We start from the raw sequence: 19266 nt of genomic DNA on the forward strand, positions 1-19266 counted from the left end.
GTCTGTTTGTTTCTGAAGTGGATGTGAAAGAAGAAGTGAAAGTAAAAGAGGGAGAAAAAAATATGCTGGGGTGACGAGAGAAGTTCACTTGAGCAAGAGGGGGAGGTTTCGTTGGTGAAAACATTTGCGTCCTCCTACCATCGATGTTTGTGGTTAGTTATTCTTGTGCGGGGTGTCCGTTGGTTTCAGCCCAACTTCTCGCTTTCCCCATTTTGCTTGGGTTTCAGGGTTCCATTGATGCCGCGATGCTTCAGCAGGAGCTGGCGGACTCAATCGGGCAATTAGAGTCGGACCTGCGGGCGTTAGATAGAGACGCGTCTGGATCCGTCCCGTGCAGGGAGTTCGCCAGGGCGCTGCTGCGCAATGGCGGGTCGCGAGCGCAGGCGGAGGCGCTCACGGAGCAGTTCGCGGCGGAGCGAGGCGAGTGTGTCCGCTACGCTGCCCTCCTGGAGAGTATGCGGCAATTGGCGCACGACATGTCCGCACCGCCGTTGGCGCGGGGCGACGCTGGCGGCGCGGCCCCCCACGCTGCCTCGTTCTTCTCCGATGCGGGGGCGCGGGCACCTGCCACCGGCCCAGCGCCGCTGTGGGAGGGAAACCCCGCGAAGCATCACCCGCGTCATGGCGCCTGCGTCTCGGCCGGCGATGAGAAAGGGGTTGCGACGTTTTACTCCGCACATGCGTCTCCCAGCGTGCACACAGAGGCCGAATTGTGGGCCCAACGGCCTGCGACAAGTCATCGCTTTGCAGTTCCGCGGCGAGGATCATCCACCGCTTCGGCAGCGGATAGGAGAGAACATAGGGTCCCGCCGGCTGCGGGCAGCGGCTCGAAGGCGGGCGGCTTTGTAGAGCGTGCCGTGGAGCGTGCCTCCTCCCCGTCGTACCGCGCGTCTTCTGTGGAGCGGATGCTGCAGACGGCGAAGCGGTGTGCCTTTTCGGGGAGCTCCACCCCACTGACGTCAGAGTGCGCGCACCAAGAGACGTCACACGGGGCGAGGGGTGGGAGGAGGGACAGTGGCGTGGCGCGGCCGCCAAGCAGGGAGAGCGCAGGTGTGAGAGAGGCGAGGCAGGCGGGGCTTGAAGGAACAGCAGTCAAGCGGCCGAACACGGCGTCAAGAGCGACGACCATGAATGGCACGAGCCGATCCTTCTTTCAGGACACATACTTTGGCAGCGCGGTCCCGCCACAGAACACGTCGAGAGTAAGTCAAGCAACTTCCAGTTCATGGCTGGCTGGCCGAGGTGAGTTGCTTTCGCTTCGGGAGATATTCCGAATTCTGGACACGGACCAGGATGGTAGTCTCTCGCTACATGAGCTGTGGTCCGCGTTCTCTCACCGTGGCATTGGCATTTCACTTCTTGAACTAGACGCGCTTGCGGACTCCTTGGAACTGGACGTCTCTCGTGCGTCCGATGTTTCTAGTACCAACACCGGTGCTCAGGCTAGTGGCGACCGCGTATTAAACTTGGCGGACTTTTGCATGCTCGTGTCACGCATGCGCTCCAGCCTCATCGAGCGTATTCGTCGCTCGGAGCTTTGGGCCACAGCCGCCACGGAGCTTTCGCCTCCACCAGTGCCCCCGGCGCAGACTGCCATAGACGGCGGACGTGAGAAGCCTGGGGCGCAACGCCGTCAAAGCGCGGCAAGTGGGGCGGCGACGCCGCACAGCCCGTTGCCGTTGACGAGGCCGGCGTTGTACGACTTTTTGTCGGCGTCTCAGTCGCCGCTGTCGCCCCCGTCACCGTCTCCGCCGCCTGCTGAAATGGCGCCCAGCCCCAAGCAGCAGCAGTCGTTGCTGCACGCGGGCTTCAATAGCTTCAGCCCCCCACCGAGTGTGCACACAAGCGCGGCTGTCAGCCAGGCTGTGGGGTCGAGTTTTGCCAGTAGCCCGCAAGGGCGCAGCACGGCGGCGGCGCACCAGCGCCCTTCTGGCTCCCCCGTCTCCGTTTCCCCCTCACCCGAGATGGAGGAACCGCTCACGGCGCGCGCGGCAGCCAGGCTTTCACCTCCTCCTCTCTCCACTACCGTCAGGGCATCGGAGGCAACTTCCCTGCCGGACAAACAGCAGGACGCCGTTTTTGCGGCCGCAGCAAGATCGCAGAGCCCGCACCCGTACGACGTGCCGACAGAACGCGGGCTTCAAGAGGAAATTGAACTGAGTATGCCACCGCCGTACCCACAGCCTGCCATGGACTGCGGCGGAGTGCGACGGATGGACGCCCAAAGCGGCTTGCCTGTTGCATCCACGGCATACGCCAGAAATGCCGGCGAGGCGACGGGTCTGGTTAAGAACGACTACGCAATACTGCACAGGGAAATAGTGGCGCGACAAAAACAACGCATGGAAGAAGACGACTTCCTTAGGCGATTGGAGAAGGAGTTTGAGGAGAAGTACGGTGATCTCATAAGCGAGAGGAGCGTCGAGCGGCTGGAGGAGCAGGAGGAGCGCCCACCGTCCGCGGTGGATCACCAATTCGCGGCCGGCGAGACGGGGCGGTCAAGCGCAATCCTTCGTGACGCAGCAGCGAACAGTCCCAGAGAGGCAAGGAAGCCGCGATCGGCTTCTCCCTCGCTGGGCAATGAGTCCCCAGCGAGTGGAGGAGGAACGGATGACAGCCGCGTGGGTGGAAGGCTGTTGAGGCCGACCGCTTCCTCGCGGGCGCATGAGCAGAAGAAGAAATTTGCATATTGCCCACCCAAGCGTGCCGCATCGTGGAGTCGTGTCCGGGGTGCACCCATTCAGAGGACGGGCACGCAGGTGAGACGCGGAGACGCTCCCGTAGAGTCTACGCTCAGGAGACGACGCCTCGGCGGCGGGGACGAACCCGCTTCCATGAGTGCGCGGCGCCACAGCGATGGCAGGAAACCCACACAACAACAAGAACAGCAGCAGCAGCAGTGGCAGTGGCAGAGGCAGAGGCAGAGGCAGAGGCAGAGGTCACCTGCTGCAGGCTCCGCCGCTGCCCACGCGACTATAATGTCAAGGAGTGCAGGCGAGAAAGAATCGCGGGGCGGAGAGAGACGGGGTGTGCAGTCGTTGCCCTCGCCCAGAAACGGCGCCTCTGCGTTGATGCATCACTACCACCCCGGCGGTGCAGCGGATAGACCCTCGTCGGGTCGCTCGGGCAGGGCGGGGCCGGGGGTGGTGCGCGTTTCGCTTGTTGCCTCCTCAGGCGGGCGCGGGCGCGTCCCTGGAGCCTCCGTTGACGCGGCACGGGGCTCCTGCGAGGGTGGAGTCGCGCACGCGCAGAGCCACAATCCGCCAATGCCCGGGATTCCGCCGCGTCCACCAGTCCACACGAGTGCGGTGGAAGCGCATGCAAGCGACGCCGACAAGGCCGGCGCTTTGAAGCTGCCGCAGGAGATTTCGGTAAAACTATACGGAAAGTGTTCCCACCTGCTCTCACTTTGCACAAACTACGATCGACTGCATGACGGGTATGTGTCGGCCAGAGAACTTGGCCGCGCCCTCTACGCGGTTGCACCGAATTTGACGGAGGGGGAAATCAACGATTTGGTGCGCGTGGGAATCGCCAGTGGGGGCGATGGGAGTCGTTGCCACTACACCTCGCTTGTGGGCGCGCTTGTGGTGCAGGAGAGTTATGTGGGTTTCCGCGACGAAGCCGCCTCCGACGAAGAGGCCCCCACGAAGACGGTGGGCGCGGAAGGCGAGGTGTCCCCGGCGTTGCCTGCGTCGGAGCCACGGATGAAGGCTGCCGCGCCACCCGCCACGTCTCACCGCGTCATGGGGGACGCCGAGGAGGACACGCTTGAGCAGCGTGTGCGGAAGGGGCGACTAAAGATGAGGCGGCTGCTGCGCGAGGAGCTGCTTAGCGCCTGCGATGGCGACTACCACCAACTGCGCGAGGCCTTCTTCGCCCACGACGATATTCACACCGGCTTCCTTGAGGAGAAGGTCTTGCGAAAGTGTCTTGTGGAGCTCTTCCGCGCCGCACAGCGCGTCCTCCCGCCGTGGGTGATGGATCGCTGCGTGCGACTGTGCCGCACACCGTTTGAGCGCGAGATGGCTGCCACCGCCGCCGATGACGACAATGACGCCACGGATGACTCGCGTGCACCGCGGCGGAGAAAATTGTTTGCTGCTGCAGCGGCCGTGGTGCCTCCACCCGAGTCTCCTGAGGAGGCGGCTGCGCGGCGCCGCGTGCATGGCATCCCAAAGTTGTTGTGGAGTGTGTTGTGCGATTATCGATACCTGCTGGAGGAGTTGCGTCTATAGAACGGTGGTAGAGTGGTGTACATTTCATGTATTGTGTGTTTTCTTATAAGTGAGGCAAATGACTTGTAGCCGTATGCGTGCAGAAGTGCCATTTGTGTGTGTGTGTGTGTGCCTGGAAGGAAGAAGTCAACCGCCGCTGCCATTGTGAGTGGCACCTCTTCCCGCTTCGCTTTCTCACTGCCTCTCTGTCCCTGACTGATCTCCGCAAATGTGCTCTTGCCACGCCTACCCTACATGGTCAGACACGCACGCTCTCAATCTTTCTCTATTTCCTTCTTGACGTTGTATTCCTACTATTATTATTATTGCCGCCTCCACTGGGTGGTTGTACCGCTGCAGAATCGTTTGAGTGGAGGGGGTTGCTGTGCCTTTTTCCGCAGCACACTCACACACGTGTATAAATACACACATACACACACGCTAGAGACCGGTACACAACCAACTCTCTCTCGCTCTTTTTTTGTTTTTGTTTTTTTTTTGCTTTCATCGCCAAGCGCGTGATTGCTGATTGCGTAGCTTCGTTTGTGTTGTTGTTGTTGTTGTTGTTTTTATTGTGGCCCCGCAGGTTTTTCTGCTGGTGATTGGCCGGGGCGGCTTTGGTGTTGTTTGCCTGCGCTCCCCGTCCCCTGCAAAAGATGGCGGACCACCACCACCACCACCACGTGCGCTCCGACGCGCGCCACATGTACGTCTTCGCCCGCATGAAGGACTTCTTCGCCTGCGGGGACGTCGAGGTGATGGACCGCCTCACGCAGCAGCTCGACAAGAACTTCGTCGACGGCTCGCCGAACTTCATGGTGGTGCACGAGATGCTGGAGGGCCGCGGCGCCAGCACGCTCCTCTTCACCTACCAGCCCGACCCGGGTGACGCGGAGGGCACGGGGGACGTCCTCGCGGTGCTTAACCCGGTGAAGGACAAGATTCCGTGCCTCGTCAAGCGCTGCGTGTACGTCCTCCGCCCGGACGACGGCAGGGCGATCAGCGCGAAGGACCCCGCGCAGGTGGTGCAGGAGGTCGCCATGGGCTCCCTGGACGCCAACGTCCTGCAGAGCTACGAGCACCTCCTCATGGAGGTCTACACGCCGCTCTTCAACAAGCTGGGGAAGTGGGGCAAGAACTCCACGGCGGAGCGCAACCAGTTCATCGTGCACCTCCTGCGCTACGCCGACCGTGTCTCGGAATTGCAGCAACTGCAGGGGGAGAGCTACGAGCTGGAGCCGGTGGACGCGGAGACGTGGCGGCTGCTGCAGCGGGGTGGGGTGAATAAGCGGGGTGGCATCAATGACCCGGTGCTCGTGCACAACCTCGCAACGACGGTGGAGGGGTGGATTAAGGTCATCCACAGAGTTGTGCAGCAGACGCCGAACTACGAAAACGAGCTGAACGATGAGAAGGCGGGCCCGAAGACGGAGATCTCCCTCTGGAAGAGTCGTCTGGCGAAGCTGCACCTCGTGGAGGAGCAGCTGCAGTTGGTTGAGGCTTCCCACGCCGTGCAGTACTTGCGGGAGGCGAAAAATCCCCTGCTGCAGCGCTGGACGGAGGTGGACGTGGCACTCACCGACGCCTTAACGGAGGCCCGCGAGAACGTGAAGTACCTGCGTTCGCTAGACAACTATCTTGATGTATTATACTCCTCTGACATCTCACAAATTATCAACGTCCTCCCAGCACTCATTGCCAACATCCGCATGATGTATACCATTGCCCGCTACTACTCCAAGCGGGAGTGTATGACGGCCCTCTTCTTTAAGGTCACCAACGCGATTGTGCTGTCGTGCAAGGCGGCCATAAACCCGTCCGGGGTCCGCAGCCGCATCTGGGAAAGTGGACAAAATCCCGACATGCTGAAGGAGCTTCTGCGGCAGCTGCAGCTGAGTGTGGAGTGCAACAAGGCGTACAACGAGGAGTACAAAAAGGCGCAGGAGTTGCTTGCCTGGAAGGGCGGAAAACAGTTTGACTTCGATGAGCTGAAGTTCATGGGGCACTTTAACCTCTTCACGAAGCGGGTGGACAAGCTCATCAGCGTGTTCAGCACGGTGGATCAGTTCATGAAGCTCAAGACCTACAACATTGAGCAGATGGAGGGACTCATCCCCCGCTTTGAGGAGTACCTGGGGCATCTGCGCGGCAAGACGACCGACATCCTCGACATCCACGACAACAACAAGTTTGACGTGGAGTTTAAAATCTTCGAGCACCGCATCGCGGAGCTGGAGACCTCGATGCAGGTGGCGATCAACTCCTCCTTTGAAAACATCACCTCCACCGACAACGCCCTGCAGCTGCTGGCAAAGTACCAGCACATTCTCAAGAACGAGGCCTTCGCCGCGGACCTGGAGTCGAAGTACCTTGTCATCTTCCACAGCTACGGCATGGAGCTGGAGAACGATCAGAAGACGTACGAGCGCTACAAGACCGACCCCCCCGTCGCACGCAACATGACGCCGGTGGTGGGGGCCATCAGCTGGGCGCGGCAGCTGCTGCGGCACATCAAGTCACCCATGGACAAGTTCAAGACGAACCGCACTATCATGGCGAACACAAAGGACAGTAAGAAAGTGATTCGCACATACAATAAGGTGTCGGTGGCGCTGATAGAGTTTGAGGCCATCTGGGTGGATGCGTGGAAGCGCTCCATTGAGTCCAGTAAGGCGGGCCTCAACGCCACGCTGCTTGTGCGCCATGAGGGCCGCCTGTTTGTGAACTTTGACGTGGAGATCATTCAACTAATTAAGGAAACACGGGCGATGATGCTGCTTGGCGACATCGACGTACCGGCGTCGGCGAAGATGGTGCTGATGCAGGAGCAGCGCCTCAAGACGTTCTACAATGAGCTGACGTATCTTGTGCAGGCGTACGAGCGGGTGGTGGGGCGCCCGGGCGGGGCACGCAGCAAGATCGTGGGCATCACCCGTGCCCTGCTGCAGCCGAACCTTGACGCCCTCGACGCCGTCTTCCTGCCCGGCGAGACCACCCTGACGTGGATGTCGATGAACGTCGACACGTACCTCGCGCGGGTGCAGAGCGCCATTCAGGAGATCGACAGCGTCGTGACGAAGGTGAACGACATCATCCACTACCGCATCCAGGTGAACCTCAAGACCATCTCCTCCACGCTGCTGGCGAACATCTTCGAGGACCACTTCTCCCTCGACCAGTTCGTGCAGGTGCAGGAGAAGCACATCCGGCAGCAGTGCGAGGTGATGGACGTGAAGAACCGCGAGGTGGAGACCGCCGTGGGGGACGTCATCGCGGCTATTCTCAGCAGCCAGGGGAAGTCGTGCGACCTCGCCGCCCTCGACAGCGAGACCCGCGAGAAGGTGACGACGCTGAAGAGCCACTTCAACCGTCTCATGTTCAAGGCCATTCTCACCAGCACGACACGCTCGCTAAATCTGCTAAAGAAACGTGTCGGGACACGCAACAACGTCTCCTTCCTCTTTGTGGAGCGGCCTTTCTTTGACGTGGACGTGCAGCTGATCAACGCGGAGCCGTACGTGTGCCTCAACCCCTCGCTGGACGAGGTGCAGAAGGCGATCAACCAGTGCGCCACGGCGGTGTTGTCCTGCAGCAAGTACATGACACCGTGGTCCGACCTCGGCGACGACGCCCTCTCCTTCTTTGAGGAGATTGCGAAGAACAAGGAGGTGGTGAAGGTGGTGCTGCTGCTCACCGGCGGCGTCCACGGCCTGAAGAAGCAGGTGATGGAGTACCTCAACCACTTCCGCAAGTACGAACACCTCTGGAAGGACGACAAGGACGTCGTGTACGAGGCGTTTTGCGCCGGGCAGCCGACGCTGGATGACTACGAGCGTGTCCTGCGCAGCTACGTGGCTCTGCAGGAAGAGATTGAGGGGCTGACGCTGGTCTTCAACATTGGCAGCCTTGCGCTGCAGAACAATTCCCTCAAGGCCGATCTGCTGCGGCGCGCCACGGAGTGGAAGGATCTCTTCTCCCACAAACTGCATGCGAAGGCACAGCTTGAGCTGGACGCACTGACGCATAAGATGGATGAGGAGACGCATCAGCTGTCGCAGCCCATACCGGATCAGGAGAAGTTGGAGGACCTGCGTGTCCTCATGGAGACGCTGCAGGAGATCCGTGAGCGCGAGTCCTTGGTGGAGTTCCAGTTCTACCCCGTCCAGCAGGCGTACGCGCTGCTGCAGAGGTTCAATGTAAGCATCTTCAAGGAGGAAATTGACCGCGTGGAGGACATTCGCTTCAAGTGGCGCAAGCTCCACGCGCAGGCGGAGCGCCGCTCCGACGAGATCAATCACATGCAGTTTGGCTTTAAAAAGGGACTCACACAGGAGGTGCAGAAGTTTGGCGCCGAAGTCATCTCCTTTCGCAACGACTACGATGCCCATGGACCGATGGTAGAGGGGCTGAAGCCGCAGGAGGCGATGGAGCGGCTTAAACGGTACCAGCGGCAGTTTGACGACAAGTACCGCAAGTGGATGACGTTCATGGCGGGTGAGGAGCTCTTTGGGCTGCCGGTGCACAAGTACCCGGAGCTGGTGAAGACGAAGAAGGAGTTGGAGCTTCTAGACAAGCTGTACACGCTGTACATCAACGTGCTACAAAAGGTGGACGGCTACAACGATGTGCTGTGGTGCGAGCTCGACTTCGACGCCATCGCGGAGGAGGTGAGTGTGTTTGTGAATCAGTGCAAGCGCCTGCCCAAGTCATTGCGAGACTGGGACGCGTACGTCGAGCTCAAGAAGATTCTCGACGACTTTATGGAGCTGCAGCCTGTGATTCAAGAGCTGAAGAACCCGGCGGTGGTGGAGCGGCACTGGCAGGAGATCATGCGGGTGACGGGGCATAAGTGGCGAACGGATCCGGATTTGTTTAAGCTGCAAAACCTCGTGGATGCGAACCTGCTGCGCGTCGTGGACGAGGTTATTGACATCGCGAGCTCCTCCGTGCGAGAGGCGGAGGTGGAGACGAAGTTCCGCGCGCAGGAGGCGCTGTGGAAGGACCAGGAACTGAAGTTTTCCGAGTTCAAGCACCGGGGCCCCATCGTCCTCAAGGGCGACGACACCTCCACCAAGCGGGAGGCGCTGGACGAGTCCTCGCTTGCCATCAACTCCATGCTCTCCTCCCGCTACTGCGCCTTCATGCGGGACACCATACAAAGCTTCCTGCACAAGCTCGTTCGCGTGAGCGAGATCATCTCGCTCTGGGTGGAGGTGCAGTCGACGTGGCAGTACCTTGAGGCGGTGTTTGCGGGCGGCGACATCATGAAGCAGCTGCCGCAGGAGGCGAAGCGTTTTGCCATGATTGATAAGGCCTGGCAGAAGATTATGAACAAGGCGAATGAGATGCCCAACGTGCTGGAGTTCTGCTACGAAAACGAGCTGCTGCAGAACCTGCCAAACTTGAAGGAGCAACTTGACGAGTGTCAGCGCAAGCTCTCGCTCTACCTGGAGCAGAAGCGGAACCTGTTCCCGCGCTTTTACTTTGTCTCCGACACGGTGCTGCTGGAGATCCTCTCCCAGGCAAGCGACCCGCAGTCGATTCAGCCGCACCTGGCGTCCATCTTCGACGGGCTCTCCTCGGTGCGCTTTGAGCGCGTGAAGCCGAAGGAGGCGGGGGTGCAGCCCTACTTCCAAATCGTCGAGATGATCTCCGGGGAGGGCGAGTCGCTTATGATGCGGGAGCCGACGCCGTGCGTCGGCAACGTCGAGGACTGGCTGAACCGCCTCTGCTCCGGCATGACCGCCACGGTGCGGGAGGTGGTGAAGGCGAGCGTCACGGAGCTGGGGACGCTGCTGAGCAACACCAACTACCTCGGCACCATCATCGACCGCTACCCGGCGCAGGTCTCGCTGCTGATGCTCCAGCTCTTCTGGACCGCGGATGTGACGGAGTGCATCTCCAAGGGCGTGATGCGGGCGCGTGGGCGGGAGTCCGCCTCCTCCCGCGCCAAGTGCGACTCCGTCAAGAATTACCTGGTGAACCTCACGACGTCGCCTGATTTGGAGCGGCAGCCGCTGCGCATGCGCACCAACGTGGAGACGCTCATCACAATTCAGGTGCATCAGCAGGAGGTGTTTATCGACCTTCAAAAGGCCGCCATCAAGGAGCTCACGCACTTTGATTGGCTCAAGCAGGCTCGCTTTTACTACAAACCAGAGCGTGACCTCACCATTATCTCCATCGCCGACTCGGACACGGAGTACTGCAACGAATACCTGGGCGTCAAGGAACGCCTCGTCATTACACCTTTGACCGATCGCTGCTACATCACCTTGTCTCAGGCGCTCGCGATGTACATGGGTGGCGCACCCGCGGGACCAGCAGGTACGGGCAAGACGGAGACGACGAAGGATCTCGCTCGCACGTACGGTAAGTTTTGCGTCGTGTTTAACTGCTCGGATCAGCTGGATCGTCATGCGATGGGGAAGATCATCCGTGGCCTGTCCCAGGCAAATGCATGGGGGTGCTTCGATGAATTCAACCGTATTGACCTGCCTGTGCTGTCTGTCGTGGCACAGCAGGTGAGCTGCGTCCTGCAGGCGCTGAAGCAGCACAAGGACAGGTTTGTTTTTATCGACGGCCAGGTGACGGACCTGATGCCGGGTGTCGGCTTCTTCATCACGATGAACCCCGGTTACGCCGGACGACAGGAGTTGCCAGAGAATCTCAAGATTCTCTTCCGTGGTGTGACTATGATGATTCCCGACCGCCAGACCATTATGAAGGTGAAACTTGCGTCGCAGGGGTACAGCCTGGATGACCTCCTCAGCAAGAAGTTCTTTACGCTCTACAAACTCTGTGAGGAGCAGCTATCCAAGCAGCGCCACTACGACTTTGGTCTTCGCAACATTCTCTCTGTGCTGCGTACCGCCGGTGCGGTGCTGCGGCGCAACCCCGGCAAAGATGAGGAGGACCTCTTCATGCGCACCCTGCGTGACATGAACCTCTCCAAACTGGTCTTCGAGGACATTGAGCTCTTCGACTCCCTTCTGCGTGACATGTTCCCCGGGCGCCAGTTCGTCAAGGGCACCCACCCCGAGCTTGAGGGGGAGCTCGCCAATGTGATTAAGGAGAAGGGGCTGCAGCAGTGGACGCCGTGGGTGAGCAAGGTGTTGCAGCTCTACGAGACCAAGCTGGTGCGCCACGGCATCATGGTCGTTGGCCCCGCCATGTGCGGCAAGACGCAGTGCTACGAGGTGATGACGGAGACGCTGAGCCGCACCACGGTGCCGCACCAGCAGCTTCGCATGAACCCGAAGGCCATTACGGCGCCGCAAATGTTTGGTCGCATTGACGTCTCAGGGGACTGGCACGATGGCGTCTTCTCCTCCCTCTGGCGTACGGCTGTGCGTAGCGCGAAGAAGCGGAATATTTGGATTATATGCGACGGCCCTGTGGATGCTATTTGGATTGAGAACCTGAACACCGTGCTGGACGACAACAAGCTCTTGACCCTGGCGAACGGCGACCGCATTCAAATGACGGACACCATGAAGTGCTGTTTCGAGGTGGAGAACTTGGCGAACGCCTCGCCCGCCACCGTGTCCCGCGCGGGTATCATTTACATCTCCGACGTCATTCTCGGGTGGAAGCCCGTGCTGGAGTCCAAGCTGCGCGCCACGGCAAGCGCGGACGGGGTCATTTTGCCCTCCGACGTTCTCATGCCGTGCAACCCGCTGCTGGCGGAGAAGCTGCTGGCCCTCTTCATGCCGGCCGAGGGCGCCCCGCTGGAGAGCACGCTGACGATGAAGGTGGCGGAGTTCTACGAGAAGGAGTGCGCCGTTGTGATGAAGACGTCCGTGGCGCACCTTGTGATGAACGTCTTTCACCTCGTCGTGGCGCTCGGCGAGGAGGTGGGCGACGGCGTGGCGGTGAGCAACGAGCTGGCGCTGCAGATCTTCTGGTTCAGCGTCTCGTGGGCCTTTGGCGGCATGCTGGAGTCGAAGGACCGCGTGAAGTTCGACCACTTTGTGCGCCAGAACTACGACGGGCTGCCGCCCTCGTCGGACGGCCTCGTGTTTGACTTCTCGCTGAACTGCAAGACCGGCCGTTGGGAGCACTGGACGATGTTCCTCGAGAAGTGGAGGTACCCGGGCGACGACAAGCTGGACTTCGCGACGCTCTTCATCCCCACCACGGACTCCGTGCGGCTGCACTTTTTGGCCAACTGCAACTACATTCAGCGGCGGCCGACGCTGCTGATGGGCGTGAGTGGGACAGCCAAGACCGTCACGATGGAAAAGCTGCTGCTGAAGATCAAGGCGGGGTCTGAGATGTCAAACTTCCGCAAGCTGAACTTCTCCTCCATGACGACGCCGCAGAACTTCTACAACGCGCTGGATGACATGACAGAGAAGCGAATGGGGTCGACCTTTGGGCCAAAGAACTGCGAGACCCTCACCGTGTTCATCGACGACATCAACATGCCGGAGGTCAATGAGTGGGGAGACCAGATCACAAACGAGATTGTGCGGCAGGTGGTGGAGTCCAACATGGTCTACGACCTGGGCCTCGCCGGGCGGCGCAAGGAGCTGCGCGGGCTGGTGTACATGGCCGCCATGTCACACCCCTCGGGCGGCAAAAACGACATTCCAAATCGACTGAAGCGACACTTCTCTGTGTTTAACGTGCCGCTGCCAGAGGAGAGCTCGGTGCAGCAGATTTTTGGCGTCATCTTTGAAAGCCGTTTCTGCAGCGAGAACTACTCTCGCGGGGTGCAGGACGTCGCGAAGATGCTGACGCAGATGTCCATTGACTTCTGGCGCGCCATTGCCAAACGCATGCTGCCCACCCCGGACAAGTTTCACTACTTCTTTAACTTGCGCGACCTCTCACGCATCACGCAGGGTGTCATGATGGCGGGCATTTTTTACGACCCGGACCGCCCCGAGAAGCGCTCCACCAGCAAGCCGTGGGAAACGGTGACGGATGCCGTGACGCTGGTGCGGATTTGGAAGCATGAGTGCTCCCGCGTCTTCAGCGACAAGCTGAACAGTGTGCCGGACAAGCAGTGGTTTGACGAGCACCTGCAGGAGTGCGTGGTGCAGCACCTGTCGTCGACGCCGTACAAGGATGTCATTGCCCAGGTCCGGGACCCCATCTACATGGCCAACTACCTGCGCGACCCCATCATTGACCCCGAGACGGGTGAGGTGGCGGAGGCGGCCCCGCGTATCTACGAGCCCGCCCCGTCCATTGATGTGCTGCAAGACCGGCTGCTGCGCTCCATGCGGGCCCACGATGAGCAGAGCCGTGCGAAACGGTTGAAGCTGGTGCTGTTTGAGGCTGCCGTGAAGAATGTGTCGCGTATTTCGCGTGTGCTCTCCATGCCGCGCGGTAATTTGTTGCTGGTGGGTGTTGGCGGCAGCGGCAAGCAGTCCCTCACCAGTCTCGCGGCGTACGTGAACAACCAGGACTACGCCACTCTGGTGCTTTCCAAGGGCTTCGGTGTGAATCAGCTGTTTGACGCCATTCGCGAGCAGTACATTGTCGCCGCCACCAAGCGCCCCGTCACGATGCTCTTCACCGACAACGACATCAAGCAAGAGATTTTCCTCGAGTACATCAACTCGTTTCTGTCGAATGGTGAGATTGCGGGTCTCTTTGCCTCTGACCAGCGGGACTCCGCCATCAACGACATCCGCCCCGTCATGAAGAAGGACCCGTTTGTGAAGTTTGACGACATGAACGAGGTGCTGTGGAATTACTTCATCAACCGGGTGCGGGAGCGGCTGCACTTCGTCCTCTGCTTCTCGCCCGTCGGTGACAAGTTCCGCACGCGTGCCCGCAAGTTTCCGGCCCTCGTCTCCACCTGCATCATCAACTGGTTCTTCCCCTGGCCGAAGCAGGCCCTGCTCGACGTCTCCTCCCGCACGATCCAGTCCTTTGAGATGGCCACCGACGAGAAGCACAAGAAGTCGCTGGTGGAGCTGATGGCGGATATTCACTCCCTCATGCTGGAGAAGTCCGAGGAGTACCTCACGCGCTACCGCCGCTCCGTCTACAGCACCCCGAAGTCGTACCTCGGCTTCATCGACTCCTACACCAGCGTGTACAAGAAGAAGTTTGACGAGCTCAACGAGGACGCCAGCAAGATCAACAAGGGTCTGCAGAAGCTCCACCAGGCCGGCGAGGACGTGCGGGTGATGCGAACCCAGCTGCAGGAGAAGGAGGTGCTGCTGCAGAACAAGCGCAAGGAGACGGATGCGCTGGTGCGGGAGATTGAGATACGCACCGCGGAGGCCGAGAAGAAGCGGATGGAGGTGGAGGTTGTGAAGGAGACGGTTGCGCGCGACGCCGCCATTGTGGCGGAGGGCGAGGCGGAGGCAAAGAAGGATCTCGAGGCGGCTGAGCCGGCCCTGCTGGAGGCCATTGAGTCGCTCAACTCCATCACGGCGAACGACTTCACCACACTGAAGAAGCTGGCCAACCCACCGGCGCTTATTAGGCGCATTTTTGACGCCGTCTCGGTGCTGCTGCACCGTCCGCTGCTGCCGCCGGGGGCGGAGGAGGTGAAGGGGGCGCTGTGGATCACCGACTCCTGGGAATTCAGCGGCCGCCAGCTCGCCTCGGACTCCGGGACCCTCGACACCCTTCGCTCCTTCGGCGAGAACCAGAAGGACTACATCAACGAGGAGACGTGCGAGCTGCTGCTGCCGTACCTCTGGATGGAGGACTTCACGCAGGAGCGGGCCCGCAAGGCCTCCGGCAACATTGCCGGGCTCTGTACCTGGGTGCGGAGCATGTACAAGTACATCAACATCGCGAAGATCGTGGCGCCGAAGCGGGAGAAGCTGCGCATTGCGACCATCAAGCTGCGGGTGGCAAACAAAAAGAAGGAGGAGCAGGAGGAGGAACTCGCGCGGGTGACGGCCGAGGTGGAGCGCTACAACCAGCAGTTTGCAGAGGAGAACGCGAAGAAGCAGGCACTCGAGGACGACGCCGCCCGCACGAAGCAGCGCATGGACAGTGCGAACGGCCTCATTGACGCCCTCTCCGGCGAGCGCGAGCGGTGGACGCGGCAGAGCAACGAATTCAAGTCGCTCATTGAGCGCCTCATCGGCGACGTCGCGCTGAGCTGCGCCTTCATCTCCTACTGTGGCCCCTTCAACTCCGAGTTCCGCCACCAGCTGCTCTACAAGAACTTCTACGTGAAGTGCAGGGAATTGAAGATCCCGGTGACCTCCGACATCAACGTGGTGAAGTTCCTCGTCGACGAGACGACAATCGCCGACTGGCAGCTGGAGGGGCTGCCCGCGGACGACCACTCCGTGCAGAACGCAATCATGATCACCACGAGCGCGAAGTTCCCGTTGATGATTGACCCGCAGGGGCAGGCGCTGAATTGGATCCGCCGCCGCACCGAGGGCCAGGAGAGCAAGCTGTGCCAGCTCAACGACCGCACCTTCACCATGCACCTGCAGGAGCAGCTTGACGCGGGTCGCCCCCTCCTCATCGAGAACGTGCCAGAGGAGATTGACCCCATGATTGACCCCGTGCTGGAGAAGCAGGTGGTGCGCAGCGGCAAGTCAAAGATTATCCGCATCAACGGCGAGGAAATGGGCTACAACGAGAACTTTAGGATGTTCCTCACCACCAAGCTGCCGAACCCCAGCTTCACCCCGGAGATGTTTGCCAAGAGCCTGGTGATCGACTTCACCGTGACGATGGAGGGACTCGAGCAGCAGCTGCTCTCGCACGTCATTGGCCGCGAGAAAGCGGAGCTGAACGAGGAGAGCGCAAAGCTCTCGGAGGACATCAACAGTAACGAAAAACGTCGCAAGAACCTGGAAGATCGCCTGTTGAAACAGTTGAGTGAGTCGCAGGGGAACCTTATTGACGACGTCGGCCTCATCCAGACACTGCAGGAGACGAAGGATGCCTCCGCGGAAATTGCAGAGAAGCTAGCGACTGCCCTTGAGACGAAGAAGCGTATCGCCGGTGCATGCGAGGAGTACCGTCCGGTGGCCACCCGCGGCGCTGTGCTGTATTTCCTCGTCGTTGAAATGTCCCTTGTGAGTAACATGTACCAGACCTCGCTTATGCAGTTTGACGGCATCTTTGATGGCTCTATTCAACGTTCTGAGCATCACCCGGTCACCACCAGGCGCATTCAGTGCATCATTGAGTTTCTCACCATGTCCGTCTTCAAGTACATCGTCCGCATGCTCTTCTCGAAGCACAAGCTGTTGTTTGTGCTGCTGATGGCTTGCAAGATTCAAATGAAGGCGGGACACTTGGAACCCACGGCGTTTGACGTCTTTCTGAAGGGCGGTGGCGCGGTTCAGGTGGATCGCTCCAAGCCGTTTCTCTGGATCAAGGATAAGGTGTGGGCGAGCGTGCTGGCCCTCTCCGAGCAGGTGCCGCGGTCCTTCAAGCAGCTTCCCGACCTCATCATGCGCAATGAGCAGGCGTGGCGCCAGTTCATTGAATCTGACGCCATTGAAAACCTGCCCGTCCCGGACATCAACGAGAAGCTGGATAGCTTCGACCACCTTCTCATCGTGCGTGCCCTGCGCGAGGACCGCACGATGCTTGCCGCCAACCAGTACGTTTCCCACACCCTTGGGAAGGAGTTTGCCGAGCCGCAGCAGCTCGATCTTCACGACGTGGTGGAGGAGACAAACGGCCTGACGCCTATCGTCTTTCTTTTATCGCAGGGCTCGGACCCGACGACCCTCATCGAGGCCGCGGCGAAGTCGCTGAAGAAGAAGATATTCCCCATTTCCATGGGCCAGGGGCAGGAGGAGGCGGCGATGACCATCGTGAGCAACGCCTGGGCCAACGGCGACTGGGCCATGCTGCAGAACTGTCATCTTGGCCTGCCGTTTCTGCTGCAGTTGGAGGAAAAATTGCGACAACAGCTGCTGCCGGGCGGGAAAAAGGTGGAGATCAACGAGGAGGCACGGCTATGGGTGACGACGGAGCCGTACAAATTATTCCCGATTGGGCTGCTGCAGATGTCAATCAAGTTAACCAATGAGCCGCCGCAGGGGATCAAGGCTGGCCTTGTGCGTACCTACTCCTGGCTCTCGCAGGACTACCTTGAGATGTTCCGCCGACCCGAGTGGAAGCCGATGCTCTTCACGCAGTGCTTCCTCCACTCCGTTGTGGTGGAGCGGCGCAAGTTTGGCCCCATTGGTTTCAGTGTGCCGTACGAGTTTAACCAAGGTGACTGGACCGCCTCCGTGCAGTTTCTCATCAACCACATGACCACCATTGGGGAGAGCCTCAAGAACCCAGTGAACCGCGACACCGTCTGCTACATGGTGGCGGATATTCAGTACGGCGGGCGTATCACCGACAACAACGACCGCGCGCTTTTCAAGGCCATTACGGAGTTTCTCTACGACCTCCGCATCACCAACCCCGACAAGGTGCGAGATGCGAAGCCCGCGGCCGAAGTCAAGTTTGCCCCGGGCACGAATGTCGCCAGCAACACCATCTTCACGGGGGGTGAGCGCATGGAGTTCTCGCCGGGCTACGCCATTCCCCTTTTTGACGACATCAACAAGCACCGTGATTTTATTCGCGAAACCTACCCGGATGTGGACACGACCGAAGTGTTCCAGATGCACTCCAATGCGGACATCACGTACCGCACCCGCCAGGCCCAAGAGGCGCTCACCACCATCCTTGACATCCAGCCGCGCGACGCCGTTGTGCAGGGCGGCCAGACCCGTGAGGAAAAGGTCCTGAGCATGGCAGACGGTTTCCTGCGACAGCTACCGGAGCACTGGACGGTGGACCGCAAGCTTTACCTTTCCGATCGCCAGCCGCTTTCCATCTTCGCTGGGCAGGAAATTGACCGACTGAGCATCACCATTCGCGTGATCCGGCAGACGTGCATTAACCTGAAGCTGGCTGTGGCCGGCACCATCATCCTCACGCCGGCGCTGCAGGATGCGCTGGACTACCTCTACGCCGCGCGTGTCCCGCCGTCGTGGGTGGCGGTGGGTTGGCCGTCGCCAAACATCTCTCTTTGGTTTGGCGAGGTGCTGCGCCGCTACGAGCAGCTTGACAGCTGGGCCCGCAACGGCCGGCCCCCGGTGTATTGGCTGCCGGGCTTCTTCAACCCGCAGGGATTCTTGACCTCCGTGCGGCAGGAAATCACGCGTAGCCACGCGAACGAGGCGGTGCCGTGGGCCCTCGACAAGGTGGAGGCGCGGACGGAGGTGCGCTCCTCCGAGTTCCGCCCGAACCAGGAGCCGAAGGCGGAGGACCTCAAGACGGAGCGGGGCGAGGTTGTCATCTACGGTCTGTACCTCGAGGGGGCCATGTGGGACAAGTCCAACAAGCGCCTCAAGGACCCGCCGCCGGGCGACCTCTTCCGTGAGCTGCCCATGCTGCTCATCTCGGCCATTAACCGCGACGCCCCGCCGCCGGTGGCGAACGCGCCCACAAAGCCGGGGCAACTCAAGGAGAGGCAGAAGAGGCAGGAGCACTACCGCTGCCCCGTCTACAAGTACCCGACGCGCTCCGACCTGCACTGGATCTTCGACGTGAGCCTCCCTGTGGCGGAGGACGACGCCTATTGGCGCATGCGCGGTGTTGCGCTGCTGGGGTCCACTGACTAGAACCCGCGCGGAGGCGTCTGCGGGGTCGCGGGAAGGTGAGGGGGGAGAATGGGGGGCAACCAAAAAAAAACAAGAAGAAGAAGAACAGGAAAAGGAACGCTGCATGAAAGCAGTAAGAATGAGGAAACCTGCGACAACTACTTCTCCCGCGAGAGGGTTATGCTGGTAAGGGGTTTGGGGAGGGAAAAATACGCTTCTATGCACGCATGAAAAGCAAAGAGATGGAAACGCATTGAAAGTAAATTGCGAGAGAACGTCAAAGGCGAGAGGCGACGGAAAGGCAAAAAAAAAATCAGAATGGAAAGAAAAAGTAAACATGTTCATGGAGTTCATTGTGAACGAATGGATGTAAATAACGGTCCGTGGGGCTCCATAGCCTCCGCACCAAAACAACTGAACGGTTGCTTGCTGCACATGTATCTCTCCTGCAGATCCTCCCAGAAGAAGAAAAAGTTCAAAAATGTGAGGCT

General features: G+C 60.0%; 2 protein-coding genes across 2 annotated transcripts, besides 5 other annotated features; both read left to right on the forward strand.

The window, feature by feature from the left end:
* Positions 1-143: 143 nt before the first annotated feature.
* On the forward strand, positions 144-4238 carry Tco025E_01527 (calmodulin; the record flags this gene model as incomplete). Its single annotated transcript, XM_029368465.1, has 1 exon — positions 144-4238. One exon carries the CDS (start codon positions 144-146, stop codon positions 4236-4238), a length of 4095 nt encoding a protein of 1364 aa, XP_029231425.1.
* Positions 4239-4331: 93 nt separating this feature from the next.
* Positions 4332-4349: a microsatellite.
* Positions 4350-4618: 269 nt separating this feature from the next.
* Positions 4619-4657: a microsatellite.
* Positions 4658-4693: 36 nt separating this feature from the next.
* Positions 4694-4717: a microsatellite.
* A 43-nt stretch (positions 4718-4760) lies between these two features.
* Positions 4761-4793: a microsatellite.
* An 80-nt stretch (positions 4794-4873) lies between these two features.
* Tco025E_01528 (dynein, axonemal, heavy polypeptide 5) lies at positions 4874-18796 on the forward strand (the record flags this gene model as incomplete). Its single annotated transcript, XM_029368466.1, has 1 exon — positions 4874-18796. The coding sequence occupies one exon, from the start codon at positions 4874-4876 to the stop codon at positions 18794-18796; it is 13923 nt and encodes a 4640-aa protein (XP_029231426.1).
* Positions 18797-18858: 62 nt separating this feature from the next.
* Positions 18859-18893: a sequence feature (GA-rich).
* The last annotated feature ends 373 nt before the right edge of the window (positions 18894-19266 follow it).

The sequence above is a fragment of the Trypanosoma conorhini genome (genome assembly GCF_003719485.1).
Source record: "Trypanosoma conorhini strain 025E chromosome Unknown Tco_14.4_contig_00051, whole genome shotgun sequence".
NCBI classification, from domain to species: Eukaryota; Euglenozoa; class Kinetoplastea; order Trypanosomatida; family Trypanosomatidae; genus Trypanosoma; species Trypanosoma conorhini.